This window comes from Pollicipes pollicipes, unplaced genomic scaffold (assembly GCF_011947565.3).
Source record: "Pollicipes pollicipes isolate AB1234 unplaced genomic scaffold, Ppol_2.1 Scaffold_4295;HRSCAF=5057_pilon_pilon_pilon, whole genome shotgun sequence".
Taxonomy (NCBI): Eukaryota; Metazoa; Arthropoda; class Thecostraca; order Pollicipedomorpha; family Pollicipedidae; genus Pollicipes; species Pollicipes pollicipes.
In genome coordinates this window covers 22,055,466-22,075,578 of record NW_023596461.1, presented here as the reverse complement: position 1 = coordinate 22,075,578, position 20,113 = coordinate 22,055,466, and the positions used below count along the sequence as shown (strand labels likewise).

At 57.1% G+C, this 20,113-nt stretch overlaps 1 protein-coding gene across 1 annotated transcript in view; it reads left to right on the top strand.

Annotated features, from left to right (window-relative positions):
* The first annotated feature begins 1,311 nt into the window (after positions 1-1,311).
* The window catches only part of LOC119097304 (uncharacterized), a 31,637-nt gene continuing 12,835 nt past the window's right edge, over positions 1,312-20,113 (top strand). Inside the window, exons 1-2 of the mRNA XM_037220352.1 lie at positions 1,312-1,476; positions 9,337-9,417. Of these exons, the coding sequence (XP_037076247.1) occupies positions 9,367-9,417 (51 nt within the window). The 5' untranslated portion in view covers positions 1,312-1,476; positions 9,337-9,366. The remainder of the gene's footprint in view (positions 1,477-9,336; positions 9,418-20,113) is intronic.

Below are 20,113 nucleotides of genomic sequence, written 5' to 3'. Positions count from 1 at the left end.
CGCGTTTGCATGTACACACGCGTATGGCTTCATCAAAATGCATTGTTCATTGTTTCACGCTTCGATCGCCGTTTAAGTGGTGCTGGGAGGCATGCGATACGTTGTGATCTTGTGCAGTTTTAACACCCTTCACCTTAAATATGGCTCAAAATGAATCAAAGTGCACGCAATTTGTGACGAAGAGAGGAAAGTGGGTTTTGCGGAAGCAGCCTCGATGGCATGTGTTCGCGGATCACACAAACCACGGATTTAGGGTCCGTTCATGCGTTGAAACGGCTAGGATCGCAAAAGTCTTATGCGACACGGGATAATATCTCATTGGATTCAAAATTCAGCGAGTACATGTTGAGTGAATTGAGTGGGTCTGCATTGTTAGGTTGTAGCGTTCCACATGCTATTGCTCCTCTTATATGTACTCTGCACATTACAGCTGGATAGTATTTGACGGATTCCCGTGATTTTTTGCACATGTTTCTGTCGTGATGGATTAAACCGGATCGAATTTGTAAGTTGTAGAAAGGGTAAAGTGGGTGAACCAGCATTTGGAATGTTGGATCAGGTTGGACTGGTCCCAAGAACATAATCCATAACATAACATAGTGCAGTGTTAGTTTAAAAATAGACAAAAGAATGAAAAATAGTTGTGTTTTACTGATCATCTCAAACATGAGGCATAAAGAGCATTAACTATTGTCGAGGAAACGCAAAATCCGCTTCCATTGAAAGTGTCGATGTAAAGTAGAAATCAGTGCATGATTAACTCCAAAAAATATATAAATGCGTATTTTACCTGCAGAAACCCACTGGGATGACAGGCATTGCGGCCTACGCCGAGAAGAACAATTCCTAAACATCACACTTACCTGTCAAATCTCAGTGAGTACTTCTCCCCATAGATACTCTGCGGAAAGGTGCATCAGCTTTCGCGCCGCGGCTCTGTGGATGCTTTCTGAATGGTAACAGCCGCTGACAAGTAAGCCGCCGTTGATTGCCGCCCGTGAAGAATGACATGGGTGTAGCCGCGCTATTACTAAGGTCAGCCACGTCACTCAGCACCCAAACAAAACGGCGCGACCGCCCGACCCCTAATTGTAATTGTCCTGGACTCGGAAACACGCGACAGCACTGACGGCTCCATCGAGTCCCCATCCTCTCCCCAGCCCCTCTCGCGTCCCGGTTACGTCCCCGGTGGCCGTGCCGCTGGCGGTCACAGCCGTGTCCAGCACGAGACCGTCGCCGCCGCCGCCGCCGCCGGCCAGACGGCCGACGGGGTCGCCATCTTGCGGCAGCAGTGGCGGCGGCGGCGGCGGCAGCGGTCCGTTCGCCAGTCGAGGCTGGCAGGGAGGAGGCGAAGGTCTGTGCGCGCGCGTGCCGGTGAGCCCATGCAGCCGGACGACGTACGGACGGTGGCGAGAGTGTGCGCCAGCGGATAGCCGGGTCCGGAGGCTGCCCACGTCTGCAGCGGCTGCTGCCGAGGTGAGTGAGCCGGGTCTGGAGGCTGCCCACGCTGCAGCGGCTGTGCCGAGGTGAGTGGGCCGGGTTTGGAGGCTGCCCACGCTGCAGCGGCTGCTGCCGAGGTGAGTGAGCAGGGTCTGGAGGCTGACCACGCTGCAGCGGCTGCTGCCGAGGTGAGTGAGCCGGGTCTGGAGGCTGCCCACGCTGCAGCGGCTGCTGCCGAGGTGAGTGAGCCGGGTCTAAAGGCTGCCCACGCTGCAGCGGCTGCTGCCGAGGTGAGTGAGCAGGGTTTGGAGGCTGCCCACGCTGCAGCGGTTGCTGCTGAGGTGAGTGAGCCGGGCTTGTCTGACGTCGGGTCCGTCGGTCGGGGCAAGTCCTGTAGACCGCTACCGGTCTCGGCCCCGGTCGGCAGGCATGGCAGGCAGGCAGGCAGGCAAGATGGCTCGGTGCTGCCTGCTGACCTCCGCGTGTCTGGCGGTCACCGCCTGCCGGCACTCCACGTGTCCGGCGGTCACCGCCTGCCTGCACTCTGCGTGTCCGGTGGTCGCTGCCTGCCGACCTCTGCTTGTCTGGCGGTCACTGAGTGCATGAGCTGCGCCATCGTCGGGTCCGTGAGCTGATAGCGCTGCAGTGGTTTGCTAGCTTGCATTCACACTTAAATTTGCATTCATTGCATTGACTATTGGATGTGCAAAGATCAGAGCACCCCGCCGTTTTTTCAACTTCGCTCACCCCTGCCAAGTTCTGCACACTTAATGTACTGATCGCTGCATTTTACAGCGTCAGCTGGCAGCGTGGTGTCGATATTTCAAATGTTGAGCCAAGGTCCTTTTCGATTAGGAGTGCATAACTAAGGAGTTTAGGAGCAAATGGCAAAGTCAATCCTCAAGGAGCTCAAGCGTTATCGTGCTTGCATCCGTTTTGTGCTGCCCAAAGGATGAATATTTTCTATTGATGGATTCGCGTGAACATTATCCCTCGCCAACAAGCCAGTTTCCACCTTCATCGTACGGGTGCAAAAGAAGTGGCATGGTCTGAGATAACACAAAACGCAAAAGACATCATTACCAATGGTAAGTGGTTTCTCAAGGGCAGGAGCACATTGCTACCACTTATCAGCGAGCACATTTCCTTCATGGGATGGGTGTGCACTGAGATGTGTAAGTTCTCACGGATGGTTAAACCCGTCAGCAGTGAGTGAATTGAAACCAACACAATCGTCTACGGTTGTTTTTTCATTAACACCCACATAGGTAAAAATACTGGAAGCAGTAAGTGAAACGCTGGTTCTCTTCCAAAAGACAGGTGAGACTTCCATCTGCCCTTCCCTCAGATCGACAGCCGGAAATTGGACAGGCATTCCGATGGTAAACGTAATAGCAAGGGATCAAAACAAGTAGTAATTTTCATATCGGAAGAGGGGGCCGATTTATCAGCTCTTTAGTGCTTATTGATCGCGGACATAACGCTCACTCCTCGCCCGAAGTTCGCGTGCTTCTCTCCGACGGACTCCAAAGTCGCGGTAATCAGTGGGTGGGGCTCCGTCTCTACTGCGGTCTGGTATGGTGGGGATTACGTGGCTAACGGTTTGTAACGGTGGAGAAACCACGAGAACAATTATTGGACGGGCGGAACGCAGCAAAGGGTGTGGGAGTGGACCTGTAAATGCCATTGGACACACGGCGCAAAATCGTCCGATCCGCTGACCTACATCCTTCCGTGCCCTACAATCCTGGCCGCCTGGTGCAAGGCTTCCTCAGACTGCGCCACAAATGCCGGCCGCGCTGCTTGGCTGTCCTTTTGGCAAGGGAATGATCCGAAATGATGCGTTAGTAAGAAATCAAGTGAATGCGGAGTGATCAGGACATTGAAATGTAAAGGCTGCCAGAATCTGAAATGAGCGATTAACGTCATGAATGGATTCACCAGTCCCGCACTTTTGATTAACCTTTTGCCTTGCTGATGTGAGATTTTGGTTGGTGAATGCTTGGTATTTTTCCTTGTGTGGCCTGAACTATTCCCGAATTTTTAGCAAGCGTAATTGCAATACCTGCGTTGTAAAGCTACGCCGAGGGTCTCAGGATTCATTTGGGTAATGGAATATCTTACGTCAGGTTTCAGTATGATCACCTTAGATTTGGAATATACTTTTATTACAGTTCTACGCCTAGGCACGATGTCTTCCAGAGAGTCCAGTCCGGCCTTCCAGGGAGTCCAAGCTCGGACCGTTCCGGAGTAACCGCTGATCACGTGCCCTCTGCCCCTCTGCCCTCTTACGACCGGCCGGGTGGGACATAGCAGGTGTGACCGTCCTGGCACTGAATCAAGAGCTGGCAGCTCTCGAGCCATGCAAGGCCTAGCTTGACCTAACTGGCACTCTACATGCTCATCGGCGCTGCACAGGTGCATTGAAATCAGGCATCAGTGCCGTGCAAAAGACAAAATGTGGCGGGCCCCAGATCGGCCACCATCCATCCACAGGCCGCTGCCGTGCCGGCACCGGTGCCGGCGCCGGGCCCTGAACATCACTGCACGTGCGGCAGGCGTGTCGCCGCCGCCCCGGCGCGGCCTGGCCTTGGCCGGGTCAGAAAGGGAGGCACGCTCAGTAACGGGGCGGGCCGGGTTTTTCTCACACATGTCCCGTTGAGTGGGAGCTACGGCCGCGGCCCGGCCGGACCGACACGAGCCGGTCATCGCACGGCTCGCGTCACACTGTACGACGGCCGAACAGCGCGCCAAACCGAGCGTCAGCGTGGCGCCCGCAAACTTCAGATCGGGGGTGCATTTGGCTGTGTGGCGTTTCGCGCGCCACGTTGCCACTGTTGTTAAAAGGCATTCGACGGTGGGATATAGGTGCTTTAGGTGTTTTGGTCAAACCTAAGACGCTTACATTTTCCTGGATGTTGATACAGATACTGTTTTAAAATGATGATTACACTGCTAGAAGCCTGTCATTCCAAGGCTTACACACTCAGCTTGCCCGCTCATTTTTCCCGGACTGCATTTGCCCACGTAGGCACCTACCACGCCGACACAGAATATGTCTGCCTCGGCACCCGCCCCTGCTCAGCTCATACACGTGCACTCAACCAGCCTGGCAGGAAAAGCCGGCTATCTGCGCCCAAGCAGCTGGGGACCGGCTAGCGTGTCGTGTCGCCCATGGTGATTGTGCCGTGTGTGGACTAATTTTGGAGGCATTAGTGCACCAAATGCCTCCAACCACGGAGGTGGCAATTGCGTTCTCGTGGGAGGCGCAGGTGCGTTTAGGCCTGTGTGTCAGCTCTGGAAGTGACAATACGCACAGGTAGCAATTTTCTCGGAGGGCCGCAAGTGCCGGAAGTGGGCGAAACGGTTGGACCGATGGCGGGGTCAGAGGACAATGACAAGGAATTGGAGTTACCACCAGTCAGCTGTAATTTGGGAGTTAACAGCCATAACAGTTATCAGGCACGTGTTTAACTACACTGCGCCCTGTCATGTTTGCGTCATTTACTGTTTCCACTGAGATGTGACGTGTTCGGTATTTCATGTTCTTTTTAATTATGAATAGTCCACTGTCCAATGGATGTGAGTTTGGAGGGGCGGTGCAGCAAAACTGTTTGCATTTTAGACTCGTATCGAGCAGCTCTAAACGACTTAATGGCAGATGGCGTAACGCATGGTAGGGAATGTGCGACTGGGTGATAGTCGGCGAATTACACACAGACCGAATACCCGACACTACACATCTTGGGCTCGTGTGCAAAGCAGGAATCTGGGCGAAGATATCCTACTTGGGATGGTATCAAAAGTCAATACCAGCTCTATAACTGGTTATGTGTTCACTCGATACGCCAGAATCAGAGTCCAGCAGCATTCCTTCCCACCCCCGACGACTCGGGTACTGGCGCGGTGGTGGTGGATGAAAAACAGCACGATTACAAAGACCGATTTCCCTGTAATCTCCGACCCAATGTCCGAGCGTGCTTCCCTGCCTCGTCCGTTTGTCGCCTCGCAACAACCCGTTACCAGCCATCAGACTCGGGTCGGTGCCACCAGCGGACGGAAGCAGGCGCGCGCCGCGTGTTTTGTGGTGACCACCGCCGCCGTCCGGTCCGCCGTCCGGCCGGCGTCCGGTCCGGTCCGGCCCGGCGCCCGACAGATGGTGCTGTCCACCATCTGGCCAGCCGACCCCGGATACAACGGTTATTGTGTCAACAACGCGGCGATCGTCGCGCTCTGGCCGCCGCGGCGGTCGTGGCGCACGAGCGACAAACCACACCGCGGACGCGTGGCACACTGACCCGCCATGCTGTGGCGGCTGGGGTTTGTACGTGTTGGCGTGTGCGGGTCGCCCACACAATGGTGTGGGCGTGGTGTTTGAGCAGGACTGGGGAAGGAAGGCTTTCATGGTCCCGATCCTGCCGATCATCGACGAAACTCACGAGACATAGCCAGTGCCAGCTGTACGTTGTCACCCACCTGAAGTTCCAGCGTGAGCACTCTGAAACACGATGCCGTCAGTTAAAAATTAGCTTAGTCAATCGTATTTGGGGTGCCACTACTGCGTTGAGTTATTTGCCCTGATATAATTCCTTATCTGGAGTTGTCTGCATAGCTGGTTCCAGAAGCTTAAGCGTCAAGAAAATATGAATCACGGCGTGGGACATCATTGTGTGTTTACCCGCCTTAAAAGCAGCTCAAACGCGTAAAGGAAAAACTGAAGAGCTAGTGCTGTCTTGGATAAAGACGCTCTTATCAGTCGGATTGAGTCCTTATTCGGGCTGAGCAAATTGCTCCTTGGTGGCCTCAAAACGGCGATTACTCGTGACCCTGCATGAAAGCCGCATGCCCATTCGGCCGGTTAATTACAATACAGAGCACACGGACCGCAGCGGGGCGTGATGACGTCATATCCGGCGCTGCTGACCCGTCGGTCACCTGCCGAGGCCGGTGCGGCAGCAGGCTGGCTCGCCGCCGCTACGGCCGCCGGCGCGGCGCCGCGCGACCACGCAGCGGGGCTTTGGGGGCGGCCGGGCGGTGGCCGCGAGCGAGCCGGTCACGGCGGCAGCCGCCGCTGCCGGGATTCAGCCGCCTGTCCCCCGCGGTTATCGCGCGTCGTTCGGCGCGCGGCGGCGGCCCGACTGTGATATTCTGGAGGCGGGGCTGTAAATCATGGCTGCATGACGCTCAAAGTGGCCAGGAATTAACTGCCACCTCTCGCGCTGAGCGAAATGGCTGGGAGCCGGCCATCAGAGGTGGTGCAATTACAGGGAAGACATGCTCATTGCTGAGTCAACTATCTCCTGGCCATTTGCATCTACCATTATCATTACGATATCAGCTCGTCTTAGCTATTCTGGGGTTTGTCAGCTCGTGTGCAAAAGCGATTACAGAAGTGGACACAAACCCGGAGGCTCTCTGCAGCGGCATCTTCAGCCTACTTTGCTTGATATGTTTATGCACTTTTAGAGATGAACCTCCGCTCATTGCACTTGCTAGCAAGACCATTAATCTGTCTGATGCCTGGGCTCGCAGACGGCTCATCCGGGAGTAGACAACTCACCCTAGCGGATCGCGGCGTGGTGCCGATGTCGGCGTGGTGCCATGCCGTGCAGCGCGGTGCCGTGCCGGTGCGGTGCCGTGCCGGTGCGGTGCCGGTGCGGCGCGGTACCAGCGCGGTGCAGTGCCGGTGCGGCGCGGTGCCAGCGCGGTGCAGTGCCGGTGCGGCGCGGTACGGTGTCGGTACGGTGCAGGTGCGGTGTCGGCGCGGTGCCAGAACAGTACGGTGCCGGTGCGGTGTTGGTGCGGTGCCAGCGCAGTACGGTGCCGGTGCGGTGTCGGCGCGGTGCCAGCACAATACGGTGCCGGTGCGCGGACTGGCGGCCGTCACGCCATCTGGAGGCCCGATGGGTCTTGGCCGGCAGGCTGCTATCGATCACCGACCATGCGGCGATTATTATTCAAACAAAAGATGAAACATGAAGTCGCCCGGCGGCCCCGGGCGGCAATATCAATCGGCCACATCGACAGGCCGACGGTCTGCGTCAGCCGTGACCGACCACCCACGGCCGGGTCCAGCGGGCGCCGCGGCACGCGCGCCCCGCGCCCGCCTCTCCGGGCCCGCTTCGTCACCGGCTGTCCGCGGCGCCGGTCTGTCCCTCGTTTACGGGGTCGTGCGCGCAAGCAGGCGTCGTGGCTGTGGTCACAGACGTCGCTGGGCTGTTCTCGTGGTGGCGGAGGATCCGCTGATCTGAACGGCGGTGGTGTCCAGCCGGGGGGGGGGGGGGGGGGGCACGTTGTTCGACTCTGGCATAGTCACGACACATCTTCAATACGTTCGGCACGTCTTCAGCTCCCTCGCCGCGAAGTGCGTTACCTCCGTGCTTCGACAGCAGCGGTCTGCGCCTCATTTCGAGGCTCCGCACCCCAGCAGTAGCAGCTCAGTCCTCACTTGCGCTGGTGGTCATCCGCTGGCCCCGTTCACAGACGGTCACGCTCATGCGCGGAGTCACGCCAGTCACCATTGCAGCGTGCACTGCAACGGTGCAGCGCCAGGCGCTGATGTATCGTTGCAGCGGAACGCTCGCTTCGGCTTTACGACACATCTAGCGGCATCAGAACAGCTACGGCCTCGGCGCCCGCTTTTTACCTCCGTAAAACGAGGCGCGACCATCCCCCTATCAGAGCGGCGGCGCTCTAACTGCATGTTGCCGGCCGGCGGCGCGGCCGCACCGCTCCGCGCCGCGCCCTCCCCCCGTTAAAGGGGCGGCGTTCACGGCCGTCTCGCCCCGCCCGCCGCTGAGCTACGCCCGCCGGCGGCGCTGCGTCGTCGCCGACGGCCGCGCTCGCTGATTTATCTGGCGGTGCCGCCGCCCCGAATGAATGGCGATGGTCCGCGCGGCGGCGCTGCGCCGGCCGCCGCCGCCGCCCGCAGCCACTAACGGGACCGGAGTGGTGGTGTGCGGAGCGCGCGGCGGCCAGCGCACGCCGCCGCCGGCGCTGCGAGCACGCCACGGCTGTGGCGGCGCTCGCTGGCGTGCACACACGCGCGTGTGTGGCGAGAGCGCGGGAGGAGGTAGAGAGGGGAGGAGCTGAGCCCACGCGGACTTGGTGAGGCCAGATGGAAGGGGCGGTGAAGGCAGAGTGCGGGAGGTTTGGTACACAGGCTGACGCGGAGAACGCGACTTGGGACAGAGCAGTGAGGAAGGAAGAGGAAGCCCGCGCCGGGTAAACAGCAGTGTGCGCATGCGCCAGGAGAGTGGAGGTGCAAATTTGGGCAGGGGCTCCCATGCATCCGTCTGCACCGGCACTAGACGAATGTCTGCATTTCGTCCGCAGTGCCAGTGCACGTCTGCGCGGGCACTGGCAGGCGTTTGACAGCAGGAAAAACTGACGGATGCGTCAACACAGGAACCATGCCATTCGTTTGCGATCAATTCCTGAGTAGCTGTTCTCTGACGAAAGATGAAATCGAAAAACAAATATAGGCTAACTTAATTGCGCGCACGTAAGCACAGAGGCAGTGAATGTTATTGTGCTTAAGCAAGGGCATGTCCCCAGGCCGTGTTAATGTATGTAATGGTGATGCGAGTAGCCACTGAATTTGCATTTGCTGATCAGGACCAACGTGCTGAGATGCTGGTCCCTCCCATCAAAATTGGCGAAAGGTCAAATATATCGTAGGCAGCTTACAAAGAAATAATCTTTCGAGTGGCGGCCCTAATTGCTGCACCAAACATCGGGCTCAATTTCAAAGCTGCGATAAAAATCGGGTGACGCGGAGTACTTTTTAGTGTACCACCATGACTCCAATGAGCCCTGAATATGTGAGTGTTTGTGGAACACATATGGCGTGGTTTTTGTTTGGTGTTATAGTGACCCATAATCTACGTTTTTCAGATAGTTTCTGAGCTTTTCGTCTGCTACAAGATGGCAATTGAGTCCTGTCGTCGCACCATTCTGCTGACCCTTGCAATAGGGGTAAGTACCTGTTCAGTGTGTATGCCATCAGCTTCCGAATAACTACCGTGAGATGGTGCTTAAGTAAGAATTGTCATGTATTTTTTCTCCCAAGGCTGACACTGAAGAAGTATGTTGCACTTTTGCTACTGGGAATGGACCGCTTGTAGCTTAAGGGTTTGGAAGCCTGAACCTGCAAAAAAAACACTGTCCGGTATACTCATGAAAATTTGAGCATGACGTGGTTTTCAAGAAACCCAAGCGTCTCTCTCTCCAAGAGAAAGGGAGGAAGAATGAGAGAGAGAGAGAGAGAGAGAGAGAGAGAGAGAGAGAGAGAGAGGGGGGGGGGGGAGGACGCCGACAATCTAAAATGCGCCAGTGCTGAATCCCGTTACTTGCAGCTAGTGGCACACTGAACAACTGCATACGCCCTCCCCCTTCCCACACTCTTTCGACGCCTACCCGAGCCATGACGTCATCCGTCTCGGGATTCCGTTCAATGGAGTCGGTCGCGCGCGCTCCTAACCACCTCCGCCTCGTGCCGTCGTGGATCATAACCGCGCTCCGACCATGCATTATCAGGCCGTGGAGTGCGTCCTAGTCGCGGCTTGCAGGGACCCTCCCGGCGACACTGGCCGAGCATTATTATGGCGGTGCTTGCCACTGATAATGCTAGTCATCCCCAGCTCCCGTCGTGATTTGTGGAGCGGGTGGGATAATTGATACTTGTGGTGGCAGCTTCTATTATGCTGAAATTAAGCATACAGCCAAAGCGTATGAGTTATGCATGTCTGCATCAGAGGTATGCTTCGCCGCCGTTGATTTGCGGAAATGTGTTTGCATGATCCACTTTTGCCAGCGTTTTCGGCCGCTGCTTCGCCTACCTTACGGGCTAGCGTGCCTCCGCATGGTTCCTGTGGTGCGTTGCAGTCCCAGGCTTTCTCGTTACGTACCTCGCGCGCCTTGCAGTCGCTAGCGTCGTTATGTGCCTGTACCACGCCGCGCTCCCAGGCCCCGATTCCGTTTCTGTGTGGCCGTGCAGTCTTCGGTTATGTACGGACGGTCTTCCAAAGTGGTCGGTCTGTATGAAGCCTTCCCAAGCAGCGGCTGGTCTGTGTAAAGCCTGCCAGAGCGGTGAAACTTTCCCGAGCGGCCAGCCCGTGTTAAGTCTCCCAGAGCGACGGCTGGTCTGTGTAAAGCCTGCCAGAGCGGTGAAGTCTTCCAGAGCCGTCGGTCTGTGTGAAGCCTTTTGGAGCTGCGGCCGGCCCGTTTGAATGAGCCCTCCAGAGCGGTGGCTGGTCTGTGTAAAGCCTGCTAGAGCGGTGAAGTATTCCACAGCGGCCGGTTTGTGTGGAGCCTTCCAGAGCGGCGGCTGGTCTGTTTAAAGCCTGCCAGAGCGGTGAAGTCTTCCAGAGCGGCCGGCCCGTGTGAAGCCTTCCAAAGCTGCGGCCGGCCCGTGTGAAGCCTTCCAGAGCGGCGGACGTTAAAGCCGGGTGGTATGGGCCGGCGGCCGGGCCGGGCATCAATGAGTATCTAGGAGAGCGGCTGCAGCCGTGGGCCATCCGTCACGCGCCGTAGCCAGCCCGCCGGCTGCAGGCCACTCTGTGCGGCCGGCCGTGCCTCGTTGCCGGGCCGGGCAGCGCGCTGGTGTTCGTGACGTGCCCATCCACAACACGGCACGCTGCTGGAGCGGGTCAGTCGAGGGCCTGGGTGGCTGGTTGGTGATGGGGTTAAGTGGTGCTGGGACCGCCCGACCGGAGAGATTGTGGCTGATTCAAGTGCATTGTTGACATAGCACAGCAATATCGAACTGCTCAAAAACCAGTTAACTGGGACTAGCTGCGATAAAAAGCTAAGCTTTCACCACTAGTGAATAGGTTTTGTCACCGATCAAGCGACGAGTAACCTGTCGAGCAAACACTGCAGCGTTTGCCTCCGACAGAGGCATGAAGCCGTTGAGCCCAGTGCCTCTCTGATCGCTCTGTACCGTTGCGGCGCCGAACTGGGTCGAGTCAGACGATCGTCGCTGGCCACCGTCGCCCGTTGGCGTGGTTTTGCGAACGGTGCGGCGGCCGCCGCCGTCCCATATTTCGTGTTCGATATACCCGCCTGGCACATTTCGCTTGGCGCGCCGCGGCTTCCCACCGGACCGCTGTCTGCGGCCGTCTGGCTGGGGTATGCAGCTGTCGCGTGGGGTCTGTTTACGGTAATGGCCGATACTTTGAACCGCGGTGTTCCGGGCGCACTGAGCCATGCGAGCCTTGAAACTGTGGCCTAGAAGCGGCAATTTGTTCTTGCTACTTTCCATCGATTACGAGAGTTCGAAGTCAAGGGAGTATAGATATGCGTTTAGGTTAACCTTAGCTTCTTGCCTACAGCCACACTCTTACCAAGTTGCTTTAAAATCTTAAGCAGCTTTGCCAGTGTCGCTGAGCCAGCTGCCATTCCATTGTAGGATCTTCCGCACTGTCTTAGGTTACAGAGAGAAGACATCACGCTGCACACTGAGCCAAGATCTGAACCGTTCTTCATAACCGTCATTAGTATACGTGAACTTCTATGGCACATCGAGAACCATCCCAAGTTCCAAGACTGTCAATGGTCAGGAGTAAGAGTGTCAGTGGGCACGACAGTTCAAAGCACGAAAGATGTCACCTGTTCCACCAACAGAAAGGGAACCCACCACTACCCATCAAACTTGACCACGCCATTTCCCTGGGGCATAGTGCCCTGCACCACGTCGGCCCTCTCCCTGCAGCAGGGCTCAGTTTCGCCAGCCGTGGTCGTCGCGGCGCTGCTGCCGTCGGGCCCGGTCAGCACGGGACGCCCCTGCCTGAGCGGCGTCCGGCGCGCGGGTAACGGTGTCCGCCCGCCGCCGACAGCCGCCGGCGCTCGTCACAGCCGGCACTGCACCCCGGCGGCGCGGCCGACGCCTGGTCACGCTGCACCCCTAGGGTGGGAGTGAAACTCAGGTCCGGTGCGCTGCCGGGGGCGAATGGGATCCGGGTCTGGTGCGCTGCCGGGGGCGAATGAGATCCGGGTCCGGTGCGCCACCGGAGTGCGAGTGGGATCCGGGTCCGGTGCGCTGCCGGGGTGCGAGTGGGATCCGGGTCCGGTGCGCCACCGGGGTGCGAGTGGGATCCGGGTCCGGTGCGCTGCCAGGGTGCGAGTGGGATCCGGGTCCGGTGCGCCACCGGGGTGCGAGTGGGATCCGGGTCCGGTGCGCTGCCAGGGTGCGAGTGGGATCCGGGTCCGGTGCGCTGCCGGGGTGCGAGTGGGATCCGGGTCCGGTACGCCACCGGGGTGCGAGTGGGATCCGGGTCCGGTGCGCTGCCGGGGTGCGAGTGGGATCCGGGTCCGGTGCGCCACCGGGGTGAGAACGAGATCTGCTCACGACATTACAAAAAACAAAACGGAACTGAAGTTCACCGATGCACTCAACAAATTATGTTGTTAAGCGTGGCAGCCGCTGGCGCCGACCGTCACGGGCGACGCCACCCCCCCCCCCCCCCCTTGGCCGCGGGTCGGGCTCCGCTGGCGTTATCGCGTCCAGTGTCGCACCCCGCGTTGCGAGCAGGGTCCGGGCCAGATGTATATTCGTGTCGTGAGCAGCGTCCGGGTCAGACAAACCACCGCGGCGCAGCCAGGTCTCGGCCAGGTGCCATGGGTGGTGCGAGCGGGGTCCGAGCCAGGAACAGCACTGTGCTTGTACGGCGATCCTCCGCTTAAGCTGGATCCGGGCGCAGTATGGCTCAGGGACGTGACTGGAGAGCGCGATCTGGCGTAGACCACACAGCGGATCATCCGCAGCATCTGCATGAGCTCGATGCGAGCCGGCTCCCCGCTGTTTCGCGAGTGCTGAACCCGAACCTGACACCGACGCGATGGTAACCTTATATCAAACATGACTGGCATGCAGACTGATACCGAACCAGCCCGCTACGGTATTGGGGTTATTTACAGCTCTCGCTTGTGCCGCCTGCGTTGTGCTGGCGTAAGGTGACATTTGCAAGAAGTGAGTTCATGCGATGTGAGGAGTTCAGCCTGCTGCACCTTTGATCCTGTTTTGCCTGGTTGCCTGCTTGGTGTAAACATAAAGCGTGATTGTTTAACTAATGGCCAGGCATGGCTGCACATATCAGTTCCTCCCTACGCCTATATATGAGACCAAGCCTTAAAATTGCTGATGAAGCTGTGAAGTGAGATCGATATCGAAGGTACCATTTCATGCCTTAATGCTTTGAAAACAAAGATGACATTAAGCCCATACTAGCACGTCAAAAAAGGAAAAAGTTGTTGAGAACTACCGGGTCCTTTGCATGTGGAACGAATCCATTTTTATATCTGTAACTCGTTTATAGTGCTATCTCCGTGTTATCTCTGTTAACGATTTCGTTTTTTTCGATTTTCATGACAGTAAAGCCCAACATGTGCGACACTAAAGCCGTGTACACCAAAAATGTGCCGAAATGCTCCCTAAAAGTTGTCACGTTAGTTCTCCCTTTCAGTTGTCTCGCTCTCCCTGCTTTCGGGGCCTTTCCTTCTCAAGAGCTCCATGGTTCTCTGGGAGCCCCTCTAGGAGCTCTTGTCACCCTCCTCCCTGCGTCCGCGGGTAGCAGAACATATTATCCTGCAGCACCCCTACTCACGGCGCAACGCCCTGCGCGGTACAGAGTCCCTCACCACTGCCGGCGTGTGGCTGGAGAGTCGCTGGGAAACCGGCCATTCCGCCGCACACTTCACAGTCAATTAGGCGGAAAGGGGCCGGCCGGCGGTGCGCCGGGCGCTCGGCCACCGCCGTCGACTCCGACGCGCTGATAGATGAGGCGACGCCGGCCGCGCCGACGGCGCATGCGCGAACAGGCGGCGACGTAACGGACGGCGTCGGCGGCGTCGCGCAGTGCGCCTAGCCCACTGACCGCGCGGGCGACAGGTGGCGTCCGGCGCGCTGCGCGCGCGACAACTGTGGCGCGGTTGGACAGCCGCGGCCGGCTCGCAGAACGACGACAGACTGCGGACGGCCGGACGCGGCGAGATGGAAGAAAGAGACGGGAAAGCAGAGACAATGCACAAAGGAAGCGTGTCAACATCGTAAAATGGGACTTTTGTTGGCTTGTCAGCGTCTTCATTCTGCCCGTTTCTCGTTCTAATTTTGTGGGAGAGTCGGAGCGCGTTCGCTTTGTTCGTTTCGTGCCCACTAACCAGCTAATTTGTAAGATGCCAGATACTTACGGTGACGCTTGGTAAGAGTGGATGTTGCTCGTCATGTGCAAAGGAAATGATGCTATTTCTTGACTTTCATGCTGAAATAGTTGTCTAATTCACATGACTTTCCATTGTATTTAATATAATTTGTTTAATACTTCACCAATTCTCACCACTTTCATCACCAATTTTCCCTCTGGATCGCCAGTTTGTCGCTAATTTGAAGTGCGTGACTCGCAGTTGTGTCTTGCCATTAGTGTTCATTAGGATGGGGACAATGCTATTGTTTCATGCGACCAGCTAATGGGTGTTAAATTACTGAACGTGATGTGCATTAGTGAAAATTCCTCGCCAGGCTCTTACTATTATATATGAGGCCAGGACGCAGAAGTACATTAACGCGACAGCAAGTAGCACACGGAGTAGATACACATAACGGTCTGCAATGGCGCCTCTTACACAGCGTTGTAGATTCACCAAAGGCTCCGCTACGTGAACCGATTTTACGCATGAGGCAGGTCCAGTGCTGTTTAAAGGGAGTGTTCCACCCTTAGAGCATATCTCAAAAAGCATACTTTAGCGAAACCTTAGGAGTAGTTACATCTAGTGATAGCGCTGGGCAGAGACACTGCAGCACCGTCAACACATGATAAAGATATCAGTTTCAATTACCCCCGAGTCCGGATTACGCTGCCAACGTTTGCGACAGCATTACGCTTCTCCTCTGCAGTCGCGACCACCGTTGGCATGGCAACGACCGTGCGCACCTGCACTGAAGCAAGAAAACCAGCGTTTGTGATCGGCCCAGCGGACAGGGCCTTGTTACCGAGAAGTTGGTTGGCTGAAGCTTGAACCAGCGCGTCGCATGGATCATGTCTCTCATTTCCAAAGGCAGATTGCGCCTCGAAAAGAGCCACTGTAGTAGACGCCATAGCTGAGAAATCAAAGTCATAGCCTAACGTTTGTTGAATTTGCGGTATAAAGGCTTCATGTTCGCTTGTTTTTGTCCAGTATTTCAAGCTTGTGTAGCATTTGTTGCACAAACACGTTGACACAATAGTGTGTTGCAAACTTCCCGGACCACACACGTTAGAAACAGCAACGCAAATTAAATGTATTAATTTCATAATGGTGAACAGGAATTCAAATGAGATTTCTCCCGCAGGTTCGGCTACTTCAAATAAAAATTCTCAACTATTCAAAACGACTTCGATAAAACTGGCATTACTGATCAAACGTACAAATCTGATGTACCAACAGGCAAAATTACAAAAAGGCGGGATATATCCTGTAAGCCCACTTTATATTGTCTTGACTTCGGGGTAACTATGCTTGTTTTCCGTACGAGAATGTTACCATCCAAATTTTACATGAAAACAACTCAATTTACAGCTTAAGTTGTTTGATAACAAATGGCATGCATGCATACAAAGGCCACGACAGGGTCCATGTCTCCTGTGACCGATGACCCCGTAACTGCTTTCCTGTCCTCGCCCGAAAGAGACGTCGAGACGTCTCCTTCTGCCCAAAGCTGTTGGCCACGACAGCGCGTGTCTAGCATGAGCTCCTACCTCTCATTCAGAAGATCTTCATGCCGCGGACAAAGCGATGCAAACCACGCGAGTAGCGCGTCGTCACAGATCCGGACCTGGTCCGGATCTCACGTATCTGCCGCCAGAACGCCTTCGTAGAAAGGCGAGCGGGAAGACAGCCGAAATCGCTGCGTTGTGGTGCTGACCTAGTGGTGAGATCCGTCCAGTGACGCCACATCCCATCCCGTGGGAGTCAGCATAATCGTCCCCGTATAGTTGTAGATTTTGGTCCAGTCTGAAGAAGGTTTTTAACAAGGCCTTGCCTATCTGATGTCCCCGACTGCGATCGTATCTTAAGCCTCGCAAGCGCAGTCATAATAATGAGCACGCCTTTCGAAGTAGTTTGTGTCGTTTGCAGTGATAAGCACTGCACGTTTTCAAAAGCACCAGACAGCTACGCAAGTGTCCAAATCACAGCGGGGATGACTACGGCCATTAACGACACAACCCGCTCTGCCTGGTCAGGGCTGCTCCGTCCCGTCTCGACGCTCCGCCGGCTGCCGGCCGCCCTCGTGCGTCCATCTCGGGCGTCACGCGCGCCGCGTCTCGGCCGCCGTCCGCCTGCCACGCTCCATCGAGCTGGAGCATCCCGCGGCGCTCCGTTAGACGACGGCCGAGCGCCGTGCCGACATTCCGCGGTCGGCCGTCGGACGGGTCGCCCTGCCGCTGCCGGCGGCCAGCCTGGTCAGCGGCCACCGACGCCGCGCCGGAGGGCACCGTCCCGTCCCGGCGCAGTGACAGACCGGTGCCCCGCGCTGGCAGCGGGCTCCGCCCAGGCCACGCACGTGCCTGCGGCGATGGTATGCAAATGACATGCGTCCGCGGCTTGAATAATTCTGATAACAGGGCACGTATTCATGTCGGCTTTTATTGTTTTCTACGACGCGCGTGGGCGCGCGCCGCCAGGCCGCGTCCAGTAACCTCTGTTCCGGACGGTGGCGCCGACCCATTTTCGGTAGCCTTTGCGAGCCCTTCCGGTGCTGCCATCATCCGTCTCGGCGTGACCGGCTCGGGATAATGGTGCGAGCCACGCCGGAAGTCGATGGCGCGCCCGCCGGCCGCGCGTCGGCCCGCGGCCAGTCACAAAAGGCGCTCGGGCGGCCGGTCACGACCTTCCCCCGCCTCCCGCCGGCCGCCGGCCGAGCCATCGAACGGCCGCGACGAGCCTGTCGCTGCTCGTCCAAGCCGGACGCGTATCAAACGAGGTCGCCGGGGTCGGCGCCCGTCATGGGGTCACTCCGCTGGACTCTGGACGCTTCCGCGGCGCTCACGGGCGGCTTGTGCCGTGGCCGTGACACGCCGCGCATTCGTGTCGGAGCCGCCCCCTCCCCCCTCCCCGTCGAGGTCCTGGCGGCGCCCTTCCTGATCTCGGCTGGCCGGCCGTCGCGTGACGCGACGCGCCCGGCTGCGGCCACGCGCGCCGTCGCCGCCCTGCCCCCGACAGGTGCGGCGGCCCGCTGCGTGGCGCCGCTGACCCACTTGTGTAAGTGGACGAACGGACGCCGTCCGCCGGCGATCGGCGTAATAGGACAGCGGCTTATAAGCTCAAATTTCGGCGGCGCGATCCCATGCGTAATGCGTCGATGCTGCGGAACCGCTCAGAGTGCCGTGTCGTTGGCAGTCGGGGCGCGCGGCGCCGTGTGTGAACGCGCGAGCGTAGGCGCCGGCTCGCCCCGGCCCGCGCCGTTCGAGCCGCGGCGACGTCGTGTGCTCCGAACGACTGGACCGTGAAAGGCGATCCGGCTCTGTAACGGACCGCCACCGGACCAGAGCACCGCCTGGAAACGTCACGGTTGTGGCGTCTGGGCCCTGACCGGCGTCAGGTGTGGCAGAGCCGTGCTCAAGAAGGCAGTGCCGGACCAGAGCACCGCCTGGAAACGTCACGGTTGTGGCGTCTGGGCCCTGACCGGCGTTAGTTGTGGCAGAGTCGTGCTCAGGAAGGCGGTGGCGCATGCGCGGGAGGGGCGGGGAGGTCGTATTCAGGGGTGCCGACCCGCAAACCTGGGCACTCCGATACCAGCCAGGGGGCCCTGCACGCCAACCGGGGGCCTTCTGAGTGATATGGGCCTATATGTCGGGTCAGGCGACACCAGTACTGCACAGTCGGTTCCGTGTCGGTAGGGGCGTGAGGGCCCACTTCCCAAGCGGTGACAGGGCTGAGGCCGACGATTTACACTGGTCGGGCCCTGTATCTGTTAGGGGCCCAAGGCGCCTAACGGGGGGCTCTGTGTTGAGCTCCTTGTCCCCATTGGATGGCTGAAGGGCCCGAACGGCTGGCTGTATGTCAAATTGAGGACCCTGTCGTACGACTGTAATATCGAATGTCAGTTAAAGGGTCTTATGCACCGATTGAGACCCCCGAAACAGTGCGTTCCTCTATTTCAACCAGAGATCACCAACACCGAACAGTCTTCTCTGTGTCGGTCTGAGATCTGGGGGTCCATTTCCCAAGCATGGACAACGACGGGCCCACAATTTTCCAAGGCTCTAGCAGCGCCGCTGCAGGAAGAGAGGGGCTTGCCCGGGAGCTGTGTGCCCTGCGTGAGCCTGTGTTGCGAGTATTGAGACTGAGTAGGGATCAGGCAATGATAAGGCGATATAGATAATTACGCAATGAACCCAATGATGCGATGGCAATGATCATTTCCAAGCAATAAAATGTGCATCATCTTCTGTAAACCATTTACGTTTGATTCGACTCCACAGCGGTCGGAAAAGCCAGCTTAATCCCATGCGCGAGCAGTGACTCTCTGGCTCTCTGACGTGCTCCTTCTGACCTCGCTGCTCAGACTCGTCCTGTCAGCGATATTTGCATACGAGCCCCACAGGACCAGGAAGCCGCCGCGTCGGACAGGCCCGTGCAGACGACACGCACGCGCGTGCGCTGAAGAGTAATGGCGCGTCAAATAGTACTGTTATGCGGCGATTCCTCCAGCGTCTCCGAGGCCCTGATGGACCGCAGCGTAATGAGGGGATTCACGGGATGGCTGTATCGCCAGATCGCACGCAAGCGCGTCTCTTTCAATGGGAGAAGCCATTACGGCTTTCAGTGGTAATGAGTGAGGTTTTGAATGGCCCCAGATATCAATGGTAATAAATTTGTTCCGCCTCAGATTCGGCGTAGATTACACGGTAGCAGGGTCGTCCCGGGTTTGAGTGATGGTATGTGGACGCACTAAAGGCGGTGGCAGACACCATTTCGTGAGCATCAGATGCGCCCGACATCGTGCCCGAATATAGGAAACAACGATGGACGGACCGGAGCACGACAGTCTCCCTAGCCTGCTGGCGGACCTGTCAGACATTGGTCTGGCGTCTATGGCCTCCGATGACGCCGCAAAATTAAGTGTTAAAATTCATCGGAAGTCAATATCATTGTATACGCCTTTTATGTTGGGAGATCGTTGTGAAGCTCACTGCATCATCGTTACGAAGTTGAGCTCTCTGGCGTCCGTTTACTTTGCACACGGTGGACGGAGGAAAGAGGCATCCCAATGCTGCTGAATTGAGAATTACGCTCTTCCTGTGTCATGCTATTAATACAGCATGGAAAAAACTTAAAATATCAGATGCTTGCCTCGCGTAAACGTGTGACAAGAGGTGGAGCGTTTAGCCTTATCGCTAACCACACTTCTGTTCGATCCTAACAATGGACCAACAATATTTGGTACAACAATATATCCTAGCAAGCACGAACAGATTTATCAATAAATTTTTAAGCGTACAACTCATTCAATAAATAAGAACTCTTTTATTCATAACACTTTTCGCGGCATTACCGCGTTCACAGTTTATTGCGAAATGGTTATGTGCGTGTTTTTCGTGTAAGGTTCGGGGTACAGCGCCATGGCGCTTGAAAGGCTGATCCCTCGGAAATCTAGAGGCTAAGGTAACGCTAGAAATCAAAGGCAGATGGCTCT